Genomic DNA, 18,591 nt, shown 5'->3' on the forward strand with positions numbered 1-18,591 from the left:
AATTTTGAATCGAAACGGTCAAAAAGTGGCCAAAACGGAATCACGGAGTAGTGATATTTTGGAAATTGTGGATCGTTGTAAATTTATCGATATTTATTTATGTATTTGATGTAAAATTGTATCAGTAATTTTTTTAGTGATGTATTATTGGAAGGATACAAAATCTAATTTTATGAATAATTGTAGATGTGAAGCACTCTTAGCATATTACCCAGCACAGAGGTTACATACGGTGACAGGGATATACGGTAGCAAACATTACATGGGACCCTAACCATTAAGACACGATGATGAAAAATGGTGGTATGTACGGTACGCCTAAGGACCAACCTAATAGCGCGTCGTTGCTAATCTTAATATGCCTTAGGGAGTGAAAATGTGCTGGGTTATATTAGATGCTCTCTACTGAGTGCACCTAGAATATTTGCCCTTTCTCAGGGCATCGGGGCCAGCCGTCTTAGCGCAACGGGTCCTCTCCCGCTTCCTTACCCTCTCAGCTTCACGGGCTTCAGCCGCGGTATGGTACACAAGAAGAAGTGTAGACCATAGGTGTAGGAGATGTCCTGGGACTCGCGAAGCTTACAAAGGTCGCTACAGAAGCAAATCGGTGGTTCAAACCCCTAGGGGATGAAAATCCCCTAATATTTTTGGGTGGGCTTGGTGAAGCTGAGGAAGACATTTCAATTGAGAAAGCTGAGGAATGAGTGGTGTATCTATGGATGAAGGTAGGGTTATTTATGGTGGCTAAGGGCTGGTGCATGGACTGAGTGCATGGGCTTGGCGGAGGACTGGAGCATTGGATACCCTGTTCAATAATGGAAAAGTTGTAGCATTTATCCTAGGCAGAGATTCTATGTGTCAAGATACATATGTTGTCATTTAATTTATGGTTCAAGCTCTCTCGTGTGGTCACTTCTTGTCTACAGCCTGTGTCAGGACAGAGGTGTTGTTATTTCATGATTAAAGTTGAATCGTGTGGTCACTTCGTGTCTATTAATTATGTTAGGACAATGGTGTTGTCATTTCATAGTTCAAGCGGAGTCGTGTGGTCACTTCATGTCTAAAGCTAGACTCCTGACAGAGGTGTCGTGTGGTCACTTCATGTATAAGTAGCTTTGTAAGAAATGCTTTTCTAGCTCTGTCGAGAACTGTTCATACAAAGCCCAGGACGATAAAAAATAGCATGTGGTCACGTTGGATTAAGAAATGCAACTAGCGTGCGGTCACGATGAATTAAGAAATGCAGTTATGACATGATAAGTAGACCATAGAAAGTAGACACGTCCGAATATATAAGACTAGTTCGCTAATCAAAGATGCATCATAAAACAGACATATAAGTTACAAAAGCAAAGGTACAATCCTCCTGTAGTCTCCCCTGCTGCCGTCGACCGTTCCCACAATCATGGTCCCAGAGCTGCTGCCGTTGGTTCGCCCTCACATGGCCCCTAGAGTAGGTCAGGGCGTCGGGTGGACCAACCTGTCTGATAGGCATAGTAGGGATCAAAGGTGTCGAGGCCTGGTCCTGGGTGTGCTCTATCCGAAGTGGAGTACTGGGCAGCTGTGACTACGTGACGACATCGTAGTCCGGGTGGCCCCAAAGAAGTCCCTCACGAGGTCCAACGGGGGGTCTGGCCCAGGCTCATCCTCCTGACTCAGGTATGACGACTGCGAAGGTTCCGCCGTCATCCATGTGTACTGACTTGAGGGGCCTACGAACAGATGAATTTATTAGATACCCGTAAATTTGCAAATAAAAGTATTTGTATAAAATATAATATTGTACCTGTATGATATGCAGGTGCAACAGTAGATGGCTAGGCATGAGTGTTGTAGTAGGGTGCGAACGATGGAGCTCCAAACAGTGGATGTGCGACCGGTCGAGGTGCAGATGAAGATGGCCCAGCTTCATCATCATAGTAACCTACGGAATATATTAGATATACTATTGAATATATTGAATACGGCAATTTAGTGTCGCCCATTACCTTAGAGGACTTCAAGAGGTGAGGGTGTTGGCACTAGGCATGGTCTAGGTGGCAGCGTTGAGACATATGTATGTGCACCTAATATTTGTTTGAAATTAATGCATCAGTAACAAAAGAATATCTCTAACCGTCGTACATATAAAAAATATGTACCTATTGTGTCCAGGCATGTAGGGCGTGGTCCAGGTGGCTGTGTGAGTGTCAATCCCGGTGGACGGCGGTGCACATTAGACCTCCTGGACGACTCTGCGTAGACCCCACTCGACTTGGTAGGAGCACCGGCAACGTCTGTGGTGGATCGGCAAGAGGTAAGCTTCAGGGCCCACGCGGTCTTGTCAAAAACCCGCTTGACAAACCCTGCTACATCTGCCGCACTAAGCTGCACACCTTGCCTGAGGCGGTCCATGGTTCCAGCTGTGTCCCTATGGATATCGTAAATGATATCGACCTATTGAAACAAACAAGAAATGAGAATTTTAGTTTATAGTCGTTCTTATGGGATTATATGATGAATAAATAAGATGTTAATTACACATACCGCTAATGTAGCGTCCTCATCCCAATAGCTCAGGTAGGCCTACGTAGTCGACGCGACGTGGTGCCGGATAGTCTTTGGGTTGTAGGTGACCCGTGTACGTGTATGCGAGGAGTACCATCGCAGGTACTCCTCAAAACTCGGCTTGACGAAAGGACGAGGCTCCTCGACGACATTCTCAAAGCCATGGGACCACGCTGAGACGTATGGCGCCCGGCTGTCCCTTTCATGTATACTTGCAAGTCAACCACGTTAAATAGACTGTTAATGAGATGAATGCTATGGATTATTTATTTGATTTTAGTTACCTATGGACATGGCTTGGAACCGTGCAAATGTTGACAAGGGGGAAAGCCTGGAAGCGTCCAAACTGCCTCATGACGCGGTGGGGTGAGTACTCCTCAACATAGATGTCGAAGATGAGAGGCTTATTTGTAAGCCAGTACTCCTCATCGCGGTTAAAAAACGGAGATAGACCAACAGGTGCATGGGCTTGGAGGGGGTCCAGACCACATCGTCTGGATGAAGACGGTCGAACTACGACCTAAAAAGCTCGTACACACTTTTGGCCTGCTCATGCGTCTAGTGCGGCTGTGGAGAAACATAGTAAGAAACCAGAACTAAAATATGTAACAAGTGAAGCATTAATATATTTCATACGTACCCAACATCGACACCATAGCAATGGTGGGCTCATCTTCCTCAGGCTCGTTGTACCATTCCTCAGGATACGGGGATTGATCCACAATGGGCTGGTATCACGAACTGCTCGTAAGACCACATCTGGAGCAGTAGTGGGCACCCAGCAAATGTGGCTAGTGGCTCCTTCGTGCACGCGTTGCACAAGGCTCGATACGTCACAATAGGGACAGCAGAGGCCTAGCTCAACTGGGGGACATTATCGGGCTCCGCATCTGCAATCCACCTCACGTACGGAACAAGGGTCCTCGACACCAGGTGGCCTTGGCTGCTAGTGAACATAACCCAGCCGAACAACTAAAGCAGCTAGGCTTCCAAGTGCCTCGAGATCGAGTACAAGCCGGCCTCCGGGTGCATGTATACAGGCTACAAGTAATGCAAATGATGATGAGTAAAATATCTTAAAAATCATAAAGTAATTGGGAAGATAAATTGTAAGGTACTTGGAACTGGAGGATCCACTTCTTTATGGGCCCTCGCGGATCCGACATGAACTCGGATACGTAGGCGAGTGCGTTGTCAGTCCACTGAACAAGGATGAACCGCTGATGCATGACATCCATCCAGTCTACATCCACATTGATGACTCCAATGGCAGCTCCGACACAAGGTAAGCCTAATAGGTAGGCTACGTCATGCAACGTCGGAGCCATCTTGCCGCAGGGGAGGTGGAAAGTATGGGTCTCAGGCCTCTACTGGTCAACCAGTGCAGCGATCAGCGAGCGATCGAAATAGAATCGCCTCGCTGCTGCCTTAGGGTTCTCTGTCGCTCAGGCCTCCACCAAACGACACAGCGGTAGGAGTCTAGATGCTGCCAACCTGCACCATTTGGAATATAAAATGAATGTGGGGCATGCAATAAATAAATAAACTGGCATATACATAGCTAATTAGCGACATACCGATGCTTCTAAAGATCGTCGATCATAAGTAGCTCCCTAGGGCTACATGGTCGGAAAACCCCTAACTCTGTCTGGTGAACGGTAGATAAGAAACTATGGTGCTTCTTGTCCACTGCAGGGTCAAGAAGCTTGGGGATCGGTGGGTGCGCCATATCTGCATTGAAACCAAATATACATGAATATATTACAACATGTATACAAGAATAATATATATTGAAACCAAATATACATTGCAACCAAATATACATGAATAATATAAACAGCCTATTACATGAAAATATACACATAGTTACGTGAACAACATATAAAATACATGTACACAAAGTTACATTAATATATTACAACATGTAAGTACACAATCAGATACAACTGTAAGGTCCAAATGCAACATAAATAACTAAGGAGAATACCTTAAAAATATAACATTAAGATACGGTAAATACATTCACACTTAACTACCGTCATGACCCCACCTTTCACAACAGGTACATTTTTCGGACAGTACTTGTATGTGTGACCTATTTTATTGCACTTGCTTCATAGCTTCACCCTTGGACCCGCCTCGGATTCATCCATATCGTTTTGAATTCGTCGAGTTTGTCGACGTCCCGGTGTGTTCTTCATCCTCTCAAAGTCTGACACATAGATTCGTGAGGAACATGGATTATTTATAAATGTATCAACAATGTCATAGCCATACATCTCATGGTTCCATATGTTCAGTATCTAATCCTTCATAAAGTACTTAGAAACATATTGCCTAGGTAGCATATTGTGCTCCCCACATGCAGCAATGACATATGTACACGGCCTGTATAGCAATTATGGCTTCTGGCACGTATAGCAAATCCTACAATAACCTTGCATGTCTATATAACCCTGCATGTCTATCATGAATCAAATAAACACTCATCGGAAGCCCTGAATTAGAAACTTTTGCCATGATATTTAAGTATGTAGCAAGATCCAATTATATCTTTATATTTTATTTAATTAGCAAGCTCCACAATATAGAAACTTTATGTATGAGCGTATTTATTTTTTATTTTTACTTAATTATTCATACATAAGGGTTGAATAATAATGAAAATTTTTAGGAATGGCACCAACAAATACTCATCGAAAGCGGACGCAAAAGCATACAAAAGATAGCTCCTCCAACCCGGGCCAATTGCCAGTAAAAGATGGAGAGGTAATTTATTTGTTGGTGATTACAAAATCTTATAGATATTTTGAATATGGATTTATAATAATGATATAATTATAGATGCACAGAAGATGGATGTACCATACGAGCCGTGTAAGCGCAGAGTACAAGAACGACATGGAATATTTCCTGATAGTAGCTGCGGCACATAAGTCAAATACACAGTCCCAATACATATGTTATTCATGCGTTGATTGCGAGAACAAGTAGTTTTCCACCACCCAATAGATACATTCCCACTTGATGCTAACAGGCTTTATGCTTAGCCATACCCATTAGACCGAGCACAAAGCTGGGATCGTACAAGAAGGGCAACATCTTGGTAGAGAAGATGAATACTTGTGCCCTAGGATGTGTCCCATGCTCTCTCCAACCAGATCGGCTATTAGAGCACCGACGCCTCCAGGAACACGATCACCGTGCCCACTGCCCCAGTCTAGACGCATGCTGCACGCGCACCAGATATGCATTCGCGTTCCCTTTTAATCTAGAAGCCGTATGGATGTGAAATCAATGTCACCTTTTCTTGACCCTGGGATTCCTTCACCGTTTGAGGAGAAAAACGACCGAAACATGGTTGCCCACAGCAGCATGTCACAGCCGTCACCTATCTCATCTCTGCTGATCGTTCTTCCTCTCAGGGGATGATCTGTCCAAACCCGTGCTATAGCATTATGTTTTTGGGAAATATGAATGTCTCTATTCATATGGTTCCTCAAAACTCATAGCCAATCTATAGGAACGTGAGCATCTGTGTTGCTACATCTGTTAGTTGTCACCACCAAACCTAGTAGCAATCGCTCTGTTTTGCCGCTACCTTGGACGACCCCTTCGAAAACTGATCATGCCTTTGAGTTAGCCTTTCTGCATTTTACACCATGTACCCTTCATTTTGCTGAAATGCCACCAAAACCCAATGTCAATGTCAGTGGCCACGCGCCCGATCGCTGTCTTCAATAAAAGCCGAGCCACCGCCGCTATGCAGACTTACTGGTAGTATCTTTAACCTAGAAGCGTAACCCCGATCATTTGATTATGGGTGGTTGAGACTGAACCTCAGCGTACCTCTTCTTTAATTCAAGTCGTTGCTTGCATAACATGCCAAGTCAGCACCACCTCATCCTCATTAGTCTAGTCAGCCCTATACTTCTTGAACTATGCATAATGATGTTGTCAAGCCTGGCGCAATGGTTGCATAATAAACTCTTTTCCCATAGGAAGATAACTCTAGTAAACTAGTCTTTCCTTTCATACTTGTAATATTACCTTGCTAGAGTAGGTTACAATCCTCTTGAGCAGTCGAGTAGACACACTAGATAAATCTAGAGCATATTTAGATAGAAATTAAGATATGTTTATCTTATGAAGTTTTTAGAACCAATTTGATTTAGATTTCTAAGTGTCCTAATTCATGAGCATATTTAGATAGAAATTAAGATATGTTTATCTTATGAAGTTTTTAAAACCAATTTGATTTAGATTTCTAAGTGTCCTAATTCATCCCCTCTTAAAATGTCACCGTTCCTCACAAGTGCCAGTTTGTGTCAAGAGCCGGTACTGATACTGAGTATCAGTGTCAAATATCAGTGTCGGTTTAGTTCAGCTCAATCAATGATCGAGCGTGAGATATTACGGACCGACACTGATACTTCATCGATACTAGTTCTGACGTAGCCAGTACTTAATGATTCGACAGGAATGACCTATTTTTTTAAGTGTTAGCAAACATCGAAGGCAGAGACGGAGCTAGTACGGTAAATTTATAATGGTGCAGCCACGCCAAACTTGATCCATCCCTTTTCATTAATATCCTTGTGTTTCTTTTGTAGTGCAATGTGTCATCCACCTCACCAACGAGATTGAATTTATTTAGTGGTCAGATTCAGGCCACGCAAGGCATTGTTTTCCACATGGTTTGCTCCTGGTTTAATACTACACTATAGTGCACGTGGATATATATACTAGTGTAGGTAACCGGTAACCGTGTTCTGTGTGAAAGTAACACCAGTCTAAATATATACATGCTTTGTCACTATCTATGTCCATTATCCAGGCACGTATATATATCTGCAAAACTGGACCAACCACTGCAGATTCTGCAGCCTATCGTTTTGATAGATACCATAACTGAACGGTTAACAAATCGATTTGGCACCCGCATACTACCCTGCTTCTTCCAGTGCAAGTACTTGACCAATGGAATAAGCAGTCGATGATATTTAGCTAACGGATATTTTATCAAGCTCAGAATTAGCATATTTTTATGGGACCTTCTAGCTATCAGGAGACTGAAAACACATCTCAATTCAGTCAACAACAGCAGCCGTTTGATTCAGATCAGAGCGCCCTTCTTCTACTTCCCAACACACCCTTTCTTTCTCACGCTTCCTAGATTACACGCTGGCTAGATCTACAGTGCTGCATGGATCAGAGGTGAAAGAAACAATAACTGACGTCCGATCACGATCTAACAGCTGAGACTCGTCGACTGAAATAAACTCTAATTTTAGCTGCCTGTAAAATAGCATCTCAGCCCCGGCGTTGCTGAGTCTCGCCGGTGAGCTCCTCCCGCCACCACTGTCCTCTCTTTCTCTGCTCCTAACACCACAGTGGCGTCTGAGAGCGGAGGCACGTCGATTGTATTATTTATAGGGAATTGCTAAATCTCACATGAGCGTTTTAGAGTGCTCAAAGACCTTAATTTTGGTGCCTCTAATTTGTGCCAAGATTTGGTCTTTAGGTATGCGAGGTATATGAGGTAAGAAAAATTTAAGTATTTTAAGGCCTTCTAACACCTTATTTTTTGTTTATACCTTGTTACAATTAGTTTATATTGGAATTACAGTTACTTAATTTATGCATGAGTTACAGTCACTTTTTTGTGTAATTTTAGAGTAATGGTGTAATTAAAATTCGGGTGTTAGAGTCCTAAATAACACTTTGTTTGTACAAAGTTAGATCTAAATTGAGCTGCAAATCTCAAATTCAATGGCTGAAAATCGGGTGTTGGGAGCCCCTAAAACACCCAGGTGTGGTATAGTCGCTCCCTATTTATAGTTTGGAAGCAATTTTGTTAGCTTATATATAGTTTGGAAACAATTTTGTTACGAGCTAACGAGACAATCAAGTCGAGGCAAAGCCTTTTTTTTTGTTTGCGAGAGAAAGCCTTGTTGACAACCCTAGTTGCATTATTTTCTTATTTAACTTTTGAAGTATAAAAAAGTGTAAGTGTAGCATGTAACCTGCGAAACAAGATTTTTTATTTTTGCCAACCCTAGATGCATTATTGCACTATTTGCGAACTGCTGCCGTGAAATAAGATGACTGGCGACTACGTACAAGAAGTGCAATGGTTTCTGGACAGGCATGTACCAATCAGTATCACTAGTACTGAATAAGAGGACAGATCATCAAACTATGAGCTAGCGTCTCATCACAAAGCAGCCCTCATCCCTTGTAATTGACCTAAACTAGCTTCTGGTACAACCTGCATGGCATATCCATGGTCGTGTCGGCTTAATGTAAGCAAGAAGAAGAAGAAACCAAGTTTCGTACGACGCACATGGCGAGCTAAGAAGCTCTCAGCTCCCTTCTACCTTCTATAAAAGGCAACCACCACTGCATCCTCACCAAGTCACCATCCACGTCACTCACATTTGAAGTAATTGCTACTAATTACTTGAAGCTAGCAAGTTAGGCCATGGAGAGGCAGCACATCCTCCTGGTCGTGGCGGTGCTGGCCATAGGCGGCATTGCCATGGTGCAGGCCGGCGGGGCCGTCCCCTTCACGGAGAAGGACCTGGAGACAGAGGCGAGCCTGTGGAAGCTGTACGAGAAGTGGCGCGGCGTGCACACGGTGTCACGGGACCTCGCGGAGAAGAAGGCCAAGTTCGAGGTGTTCAAGAAGAACGCCGCGTACGTGCACGAGTTCAACGGGCGCAAGGACAAGACCTACAAGCTCGGCCTCAACAGGTTCGCCGACATGACGCTCGATGAGTTCAAGAAGAAGTACACGGGCGCCAAGCCCGTCAACCGCAATGCCGTGAAGCCCAAGTACATGGGCTCCAAGGTCGCTGACGGTGACGTGCCAGACTCGTTCGACTGGAGAGACTATGGCGCCGTCACCCCTGTCAAGGACCAAGGGCAGTGCGGTACGTACGTATAATAGTAGTCAGTATGCATGTGACTAGCGTTACCTCTGAATCTCTGATCGATCTGAATTCATCGGTATTAATGCATTAATATTCGGCAGGGAGTTGCTGGGCCTTCTCGGGCACGGAGTCGGTGGAAAGCATCAACGCCATCGTGACCGGGAACCTCTTGTCGCTTTCCGAGCAGCAGGTACTCGACTGCTCCGGCGCCGGCAACTGCGAAGACGGTGGCCAGACGTCCGGCGTGTTCGAGTACGCCATGCAGACCGGCCTTGCTTTGGACTGCAACTACCCACCCTACGAAGCCGCGGACGACCAGTGCAGGATCGACTATGTACGCTTCCCTGCATGCTGCTTAATCAATCAACTCTTATGTACGATGATTCGATGGATCATCGTAAGATAAACCAACATTAATTTTCTCTATGGATGCAGAGCAAGACCCCGATGGTGAAGATCGACGGGTACGACGCGGTGCCGGCGAACAACGAGCAGGCGCTCAAGTACCGGGTGTACCTGCAGCCAGTGTCCGTCCACATCGAGGCGAGCTACGACCTGATGCTGTACCAGGAGGGGGTGTTCGCCGGCGACTGCGGGACGTATCTGGACCACGCGGTGGTGGCGGTCGGCTACGGCGTGACACAGGATGGCGTGCGCTACTGGATCGTCAAGAACTCGTGGGGTGATCAGTGGGGCGAGGGAGGATACATCCGGATGATCCGCGACATCGGCGCCAAGGAGGGCATCTGCGGCATTGCCATGTACCCCATCTACCCCATCAAGAACTGCCCATGCAGCCCTGCTATCGGCGACAGTGCTGCTGCTCATCCCAAACGTGCCGGTGTCGCCAAGGATGAGCTCTGAGATGCCCATATATAAATTGCATGATCTACCGATCATCATATATAAAGTACCCTAGCCCTACCAGTGGCAGGGTTGAATAATACGGAGGTCCGTTTAGTTGATGAATAATAACATGGACTTTCGGCTTCGTACTCTACTTATTGGCTTCATTTTTATTGTCGAAAGAAAAGGCCTAGTTAAATGGTCGATTACGTATTTCTTTGTCTTGGCCTGATCACTCCATACTCCTGTGGTCACAAAACAGTGGTCTACTAGTCTGGAAAAATAAAATCATTGCTTGGGAGTTTCTTGTATGGGGACACACTTAAGCTCAAAATAAAACGGCATCGATCCGTGCATCCACACAGGCTTGGCATATACCCTTTCTAAACCACTTGGATGTCTGATACTATCAGAGCTCCCCGGCAAAAACTTAACCGCACAAGTTAAACACACGCGAATGCTTGGAAGAGAAATTGAGCACCGAGAGGAATTTTGTGCTGCGTTCAAGCTGCTTCTCTAGACCCTTTCTTGCGCTATATAAAGCAAAGGAAATACAACGTTAACAACCAACGCCCGAGCGATTTTCACGCCGCGCTTGTGCCGCGTCCATCCCCACGACGCACAACGTACTTTCCGTTCATGGCGCGAGACTCGGACGCTACGAGCTACTCTCTCCACGCCCCAACGGCGCACGCACGGCATCCACACAAACCGTGGCCTCATGCATGCGCTAACTATTGACCAAAAAAGAACAGTTAACTGAAACAAAAGACCAGGCACAAATTTATTTCTAACAGATACAACCATGGCAGCAGCAAACGAGAATGTTGCGAGTTATGGAATTGAATGAACCGCAGAAGTTCATCCCTAGGAGGTTCCTACACATAGATATTAATTCTGAGGTTGGAACTTCGAATTTTACACGTTTGGTTCAAAAAGATACGTTTGCCTCGTATTTCCACATGCAAATAGATTGCTACTACCTGTGTGATTCTTGGCTCGCTGCCGCATCAATTTGAATGGGTACTTCCAGAAGAGGCAAAGAGAAGTGTTGACCGGGCAGTGAAATTTGCGTAGTGTTGATATCTATCTTTGGATAGTGTTGATATCTATGGCCACAATTTGTTACATGCTATTTCCAATAAAAGGTGGCACAAAAGTTAATTAATCTGTAATATCTATATAGGTCATCCCCATTAACTGCAATTACTTCCTCTAAAGCTCTCTTCTCAAGCAGACACGTCATCAGATTAATCCCGGACCGATCATTTCTCCGTTCCAATCAATCGCTGCTGTTTCTTTCATCCTCGCACTGCAATAACCACTCTGCGAAGAATGAACAGGCAGATGTATCATGATTAATTATTTATCCGCTAACCCCATTAACAGTACTCAAATGCACAAGATTTGTATTTAATTATCCAAACCACAAGAAAAGGGATATGTACGTAAATCTAGGAGCACAGCTATAAAGATCTCACAAAATAGAAGCTGTCGGTGACACAGGAACCAGGGGTCTCCGAGTCCCGAGGCCAGAACAGCAGAGTGCCACGTGGCGCCCTTCCGCGGGATCATCTCCGCGAGGTGCGAGAAGAACAAGTCCCGGGAGAGGGTGCTCGGGGCCATGAACAGTGGTCCCCGAGTGCCCGAGTTCCCTGATGACCCGAGAAGATCAAGTGTCGGGAAGAGAGTGCTCGGGGCTGCGAACAGTGGCCCCCGAGCACTCAAGCCCCCCGACGACCAGAAAAGCCAAGTACTGGGAAGGGGGTGCTCGGGGCTGCGAACAGTGGGCCCCGAGCACCCAAGTACCCCGAGGACCCAAGGAAAGTCAGTTCCGGGAGAGAGTGCTCGGGGTCGTGAACAGTGGCCCCCGAGCACTCAGTTCCTCGAAGACCCGAACACCCAGTTCCAGAAGAGAGTGCTCGAGGCTATGAATAGTGGCCCCTGAGCACTCGGTTCCCCGAGGACTAAGAAAGGACATATCCGGAAGAGAGTGCTCAGGGCTGTGAACAGTGGCCCCCGAGCACTCGGTTCCCCGAGGGCCTAAGAAGTCCAAGGTGCCCCGCCTGCCACCCTGCTGTGTCAGGCCTGCTCTGACCGGGCGGGCACGCCGGGGTGCTCGATGGCTGCCCGGTGGGTCCTTCCCGCGGCGCCCATTGAAGAACAGCATGATGACCTACAAGACTGGACGGGGGCGCGTTTTCAACCCTCCCCGTCACCTCGCGCAGCAGCCCATGATGGTTGCTTTCCATTTATAGCGCCTTGGAACTCGTGCCCTCCCTTTCTGGGCACGCTACTGCCCCGGCGGGTAGTTAAGGCGGGGCGGGCTCCCCAGAGAAGACAAGTTAGTTACAGCCAAGGAAGTCGAAGCTATGCAAGACAGAGGTTCAGTACAAGCACAGAAGCTCAGATCACCGAAGAACAAGAAGCCCGAAGCCCTAGACTAGACAAATATTCTTGTAACCCAGCAGAACCTCTGAGAGACATTCTCAGAGCATTTATAGCATACACACAGGGGTAGGGTGTTACGCTCAGTGCGGCCCGAACCTGTCTAAAATCTCCTGAGCATTTACTACTTTCTGCATCCGATCCTTCCATCCCACCTGCATCGCATTTACGCCCATTGATTTCACCTGCAAAACAGATTCAGAATCATCCCCCGGCCGAATCTCAAAGGGGGTCCCTCCGGATCCCTGCTTGAGGAGTTCACCCTTCGACAGCTGGCGCGCCAGGTAGGGGGGTTGCATCCCTGAATTTGTTTTGTTTTCTTGCCAAAAAATGGCAAGTGGACATCATCTCCGAAGCACCGGCTCCAGCTCCAGTGAGGAAATAGAGCCCCTTGCACAGGAGGCCCCAGTCTCTGCTGCTCCTCAGCAGTAGCCCCGGTCCACCTGCACGGCACTCCCCTCTCACGGGGACCATGGCGCTGGGCCCAACAGGGCCGCCGCCGCCGTTGCAAGCGCACCGCCTAACCCTCAACGAGTGGCAGAAACTCCTGCCATGAGGTCCACGTCTAGGCAGCGTCGGGCGCCGCTACGGCGCAGGCTCGCCTTCGGCGATGCCAATCCTGGGAGCGCGCTGCTTGTGGCGCAAGCTCTCCTCAGGCACCCGCCTGTCCAGGCGGTGGGGGAAACCCCAGAAGGCCGCTGGCTCCAGGAGGTGGCCGCTCTGGTGGGCACGGCTCACCGTCAGGTGCTGGCCGAAAGCTCCCGCGCCAACTCTCACCACGACGCAACCAAGGCCGGTCCATCCTCAGGTGGTAGCCAAACTGGCCGGGGGGCCTCCAAGCGGAGTGCTGCCCCCCTGGCCACAACTGGAGCTCAGGACCTCTGCTTGAATCTCAACGAGCGGAGGGCCGTCAAAGATCGCGTGTCACCCTTGAGCGCCAATAGGAGTCCCGGCACGAGGCTGAGGCAGAGGACCAAGCCTCCTCTATGCTGGTCCATGACCGCCGGGGTTCCCCGGCTCGCCGGCGTTCACCGCCCAAGGGCGCTGCCCGCGCTACTGGGTACGGCACAGGCTGCCGCGCCTTCACCAGTGAGCTCTGTCGGGTCAACTGGCCCACGAAGTTCCAGCCAGAACTGCCGGAGAAGTACGACTGGTCCATCTACACCGTTGAGTTCCTCCAGATCTACACCACCGATGTCCAAACAGCGGGCGGCAGTGAAAAGGTGGTGGCCAATTATTTCCATGTAGCCTTGAGGGGCAGAGCCCGTTCTTGGCTTATGAACTTACCCTTAGGATCCATCGGCTCCTGGGATGACCTCTACCACCAGTTTGTGGCAAACTTTCAGGGCACATTCACGTGCCCCGGCTTGGAGTGCGACCTCCACGCCGTAAAACAGCAGGAGGGGGAGATGCTACGGCGCTTCATACAGCGCTTCAGCTAGGTCCGCAACACCATTCCGCGGATAACCCCCCACGCCATTATCGTCGTGTTCCAGCAGGGTGTCCGCGATGAGCGGATGCTCGAAAAGCTGGGCACGCACGAAGTCAAAACCACCGCGAAGCTCTTCGCGTTGGCCGACAAGTGCGCCAAGGCGGCGGAGGCTCGGGCGTGGCACGTTCCGCGCCCTGAGCAACCCGCTGCCGATCAACCTGGTCCTTCCCGCTCTGACAGGCGGGAAAGAAAAAGAGAAGAAGGCGCGAGGTTGTCCCTGTCGTGCCGGCTCAAGGCCCTGCTTGTAGGCCGGCCGAGGAGCCTGACCGCCGGCCTGGCCGACAGAAGGCCTGCGCCCGCAAGGGCTCCGGCTCCCGCGAGGGTTCCTGCTCCCGCAAGGGCCCCCGCTCCTGCGAGGCTTGAGTCGGGGAAGTGGTGCCAGATCCACAGACCGAGTGGCAAGACCTCACGGAGTGTCGCTTAGTCAAATGGCTCATCGAGCGGCGCTAGAAGGACCGCGAGGAGCGCCGAAGGGACGACAGCGACAGAGCCGCCCCTGACAACCAAGAGCTCGGCTTCCAGGAGCCTGAGCACACTGTCGCCTTCATTGACAGAGGCGCGTACACGCCTTCCTCCCGCCGCTGTGTCAAGACCATGCGGCGCGAGGTGTGCTCGGCGACCCCGAGCACGGATGCCGCAAGGCCCTTGAAGTGGTCGGACTCCCCGATCACGTTCACCCTGGCCGACCACCCCGCAAGTACTGCAGGCGTGGGGCGACTACCCCTGGTAGTGTCGCCCACCATCTGCAACGTAAAGGTCAGCAGAGTGCTGATCGACGGGAGTGCAGGCCTAAACCTCCTCTCCCGGGAGGCCTTCGAGAAGCTGCAGGTGCCTTCCAGGCGCCTAAAGCCGACGCTCCCCTTCTATGGGGTGACACTCGGGCACACCCTGCCCCTCGGGCAGGTCGAGCTGCCAGTGACATTCGGGAGTCGGGACAACTTCCGGACGGAAAATGTCATCTTTAATGTCGTGAAAGTCCCCCTCCCCTACAACGCCATTCTCGGGCGCCCGGCGCTCACTCGGTTCATGGTGGTCACACACTATGCATACCTCACGGTTAAGATGCCGGGCTCTGCAGGCCCCATCTCCGTGATGTACACCCTAATTTTTCTAATTCTAAATTTTTCTCAATAGTTGTTAAAAGCTCAAATGAATTTAAATATTTTATTTAAGAAGAGAGAAAACCCTATTTTATATGAAAGAAAAAGAAAATGACATAGGATATAAGTGAATATTTTGCATTCATGCTGAATTAGGCAAGTAGTATTTTATTTGAATTTTTGATGAATTTATTTGAAGAGTTTTTGCCTGGATTTTTGAATTTGAATTTAGATTTGAATTCATAGGAAAAAGAAAAAGAATAAAACTTCTTCTGGGCTGCCTTTCTCTTTTTCGGCCCAACTCCTCGGCTTCGGCCCAACCGCCGCCGATCTCCACTCCCACCTGGGCCTCAACCCAGCCTCAGCCCAGTCGCGCGCGCGCCAGCCCACGCGCCGAGCCGCCCACACCCGAGTCGCCGACGGACGGGTCCCACTCGTCAGACCTTTCTTCCTCCTTCGGTCGGATTCCGACTCGAACTCAAACACGGGCCGGCCACCGCCTTCCGATCCGAATCCGAGCCGTCCCGAGCCTTAAAGCTTCTAGATTTTCGCCAAATCAAAGCCCGGGATCTCCTCTATCTCTAACCTACCATATCTCTAAGGATTCCGCATTTAAACGGGGAAACCGAGCTCGGATTTGGCCCTCCGCCGCCGTGTTCGAGTCAAACGCGTTGCGCCGTCACCCTGGACACCCCGAGCTGCCTATATAGGTAGAGCCTCCCTCCCCGAACGCATCTCAACCAGAATTCGCCAAAACCTGAGCCTTAGACACCGAGTTAAGAGCTCGCCGCGCCGCCGCTTCCGCCCAGCTCGCCGCCACGCCGTTCCAGAGCAACACAGAGCATCCCGATCCCACCATCGCGAGTGCCTGTCACCACAGAAGTTTTTCCCGTCGTCGATTTGATCTCTGCACCACCGGAGAGCCTTCTCCGACGAGCTCCCAAAGCAACCGCCGCCCCCTTTTGTCGCCGACCACCTTCCCGTGATGCGCCGCCTTCGGTAAGCCCCAAAACGAGATCGCCGTTTCCTCCTGATGCTTTTCCGCCGCTTGTCGTCGTGAACCGAGGCCGGCGACGAGGTTTGCGCTTGTCTCCGGCGAGTCGTCGCCGTGCCCGAGCTTAGCTCCGCTGAAGAACACCCTACCGGCCGCCCAAGCCTTCCCCAGCCGTCGGATTCGAAGCCCTCAGCCCAGATTAGATCTGTTCTTACCCCTTCGGTCAACCAATCAGAAGCTTCCACGTGTTGCCACTTAACCCAGTCAGCAGCCATGCCATGTCACCCATCCACCTCAGCCTTTCTGCTGATGTGTCACCCCTGTCACCATGCCACGTCAGCCTGAGCTACCCAGTCAGTAATTCAAACCTTTTTCAGTATAAAAATAAATCTGATAATTCCTTTAATTGGTAATTTTGCAATTTAGCCCCTAAACTTTTCTAAAATAACAAAAAGAGCCCTATCTTTTTGCAGTTAGGTCCCTATATTTTTTCATAATTACATTTTTGGTCCCTCTATTTTTACAAAAAGGTCCCTGGACTTTCTGTTAATTCAATTTAACTCCTTTTCTTTTTCCAGATTTAACCCTAGACTTGTTTTAGCCCTAACTTTTTCATCGTAACTCCGATTTAAGCGATTCTTGCGTCGATGGATTCGTTTTTCAGTGCTCTTTCTTTTTAGCCAGTTTTTTTTATCTCGTTGTTCTTTTGTTTTGTGCTCTGTTCTTAGTGTATCTTGTTTGTTTGCTTGCCGGTAATTGTACGATTACCGATAACGTCCCGGATCAATTTGAAGAACATCAAGATCAGGAGCAAGAATACACTGAGCGGCAGCAAGGAGAAGGCAAGTGTCCTTGATTATTTTGAACCTATGTTTTTAAATGTTTTGTTTTACAAAACTGCATGCAATATCTGTCAATATGATGGGTAGTCACCTATGTTAGGGTTTTTCCCTAGATATTCCCTTATCATCCCTTGGAACCTAGATGGTCTATGGTTAGGAGTCTTTTATGGGTAGATTGCTTAGCCTTGCTTTTGGGATATTGGGAAGTGTCATAATTTTGACTAAAGAACATATGCAGTAATGATGGTTAATATGATGATGTTTTAGCAACATGGAACCTTAGGTCTTGAGCATAGGGATGTTGGTGATAGTTGTCATGGTTATGACGTTGGTTTAGTGTTTGCTCAAGTAACCTAAGTAAGGACCGGTTCGTGGAGCGACAAACCAAGAAGTAACGTACCAACCACGAGGCTGATATGGGTAAGGTGTGACATACTGATTAGAGTCTGTCCAGTGTGCGTTGGGTCAGCGCAAAAGGGGGCTTCTGGGTAGGAGCTTTGCTTGCGTAAAGCCTGGCGGTGAAACCTAGTGGCAGACATGCATTGGATTAGTCTTTAGTTAGTGGGAAGTGTCATATAGTGATTCTTGGCGACACACCACTGGCGTGTGTTAAGTGTCTTGCAAACACGGCAACATGGAATTCACTGACTCGTGGGTAAAGTTGGACAACCTCTGCAGAGTGTAAAACTGTTATAACAACCGTGCTCACGGATATGAGAGACTTGGATCCTCACATGATTAGATGGTGGTTTGGTTTTGGTTCTGGTACATGAAGTACTAGATGTTGTGGTCTTGGTCTTAGTACGGGGAGTACTAGACGGTTGTGGCATGCAGGGTGGGGAACCTTGTATACTAGATGATGGATTGTTGGGTTACATTCATTTAATACATGTCTAATGCTTTTGAGTCCGAATGTGTTTTCATTACTCGTATTTACGCAAATAATACCTTGTGTCAGCCTATCCTTGATATAAGCCTGCACGTCATTATTTTCCCACACTTGCTGAGTACATTATGTGCTCACCCTTGCTTTCTCCTACCAAAAACATATGCTGCTCAGTGGAAGACTTTGAGGATTTCCAAGACGACGACCTGGTGTTCTGAGGAGCGTATCTTCCAGTCGGTGCCTGTGGAGTTTTGGTCGCCAATGCTTTCGTTCCGTTGCCATCGTTTAGATGATGTCGTTTAGGTTAATTTTGAAGTTGCTTAGGTGAAGTCTTTTATTGTAAGAGGTGAACATTTAATTGAATAAGGTATTGCTTTTGTTATTTCACCTATGACGTCCTTATGTGTGTTAAACTTCCTGGGCACACATAAGCCGCACTTGGTTTTGGTCGTTAAAATCGGGTGTGACAGACGTGGTATCAGAGGAATACTGACTTTAGGA

General features: G+C 48.2%; 1 protein-coding gene across 1 annotated transcript; it reads left to right on the forward strand.

Moving 5' to 3' along the window:
- Nucleotides 1-9,000: 9,000 nt before the first annotated feature.
- LOC133907814 (thiol protease SEN102-like) lies at nt 9,001-10,346 on the forward strand. Its single transcript, XM_062349907.1, has 3 exons — nt 9,001-9,482; nt 9,584-9,816; nt 9,918-10,346. The coding sequence occupies exons 1-3, from the start codon at nt 9,032-9,034 to the stop codon at nt 10,344-10,346; spliced, it is 1,113 nt and encodes a 370-aa protein (XP_062205891.1). The 5' UTR covers nt 9,001-9,031.
- Nucleotides 10,347-18,591: the final 8,245 nt, after the last annotated feature.

Source organism: Phragmites australis, chromosome 24 (assembly GCF_958298935.1).
Source record: "Phragmites australis chromosome 24, lpPhrAust1.1, whole genome shotgun sequence".
Lineage (NCBI taxonomy): Eukaryota > Viridiplantae > Streptophyta > Magnoliopsida > Poales > Poaceae > Phragmites > Phragmites australis.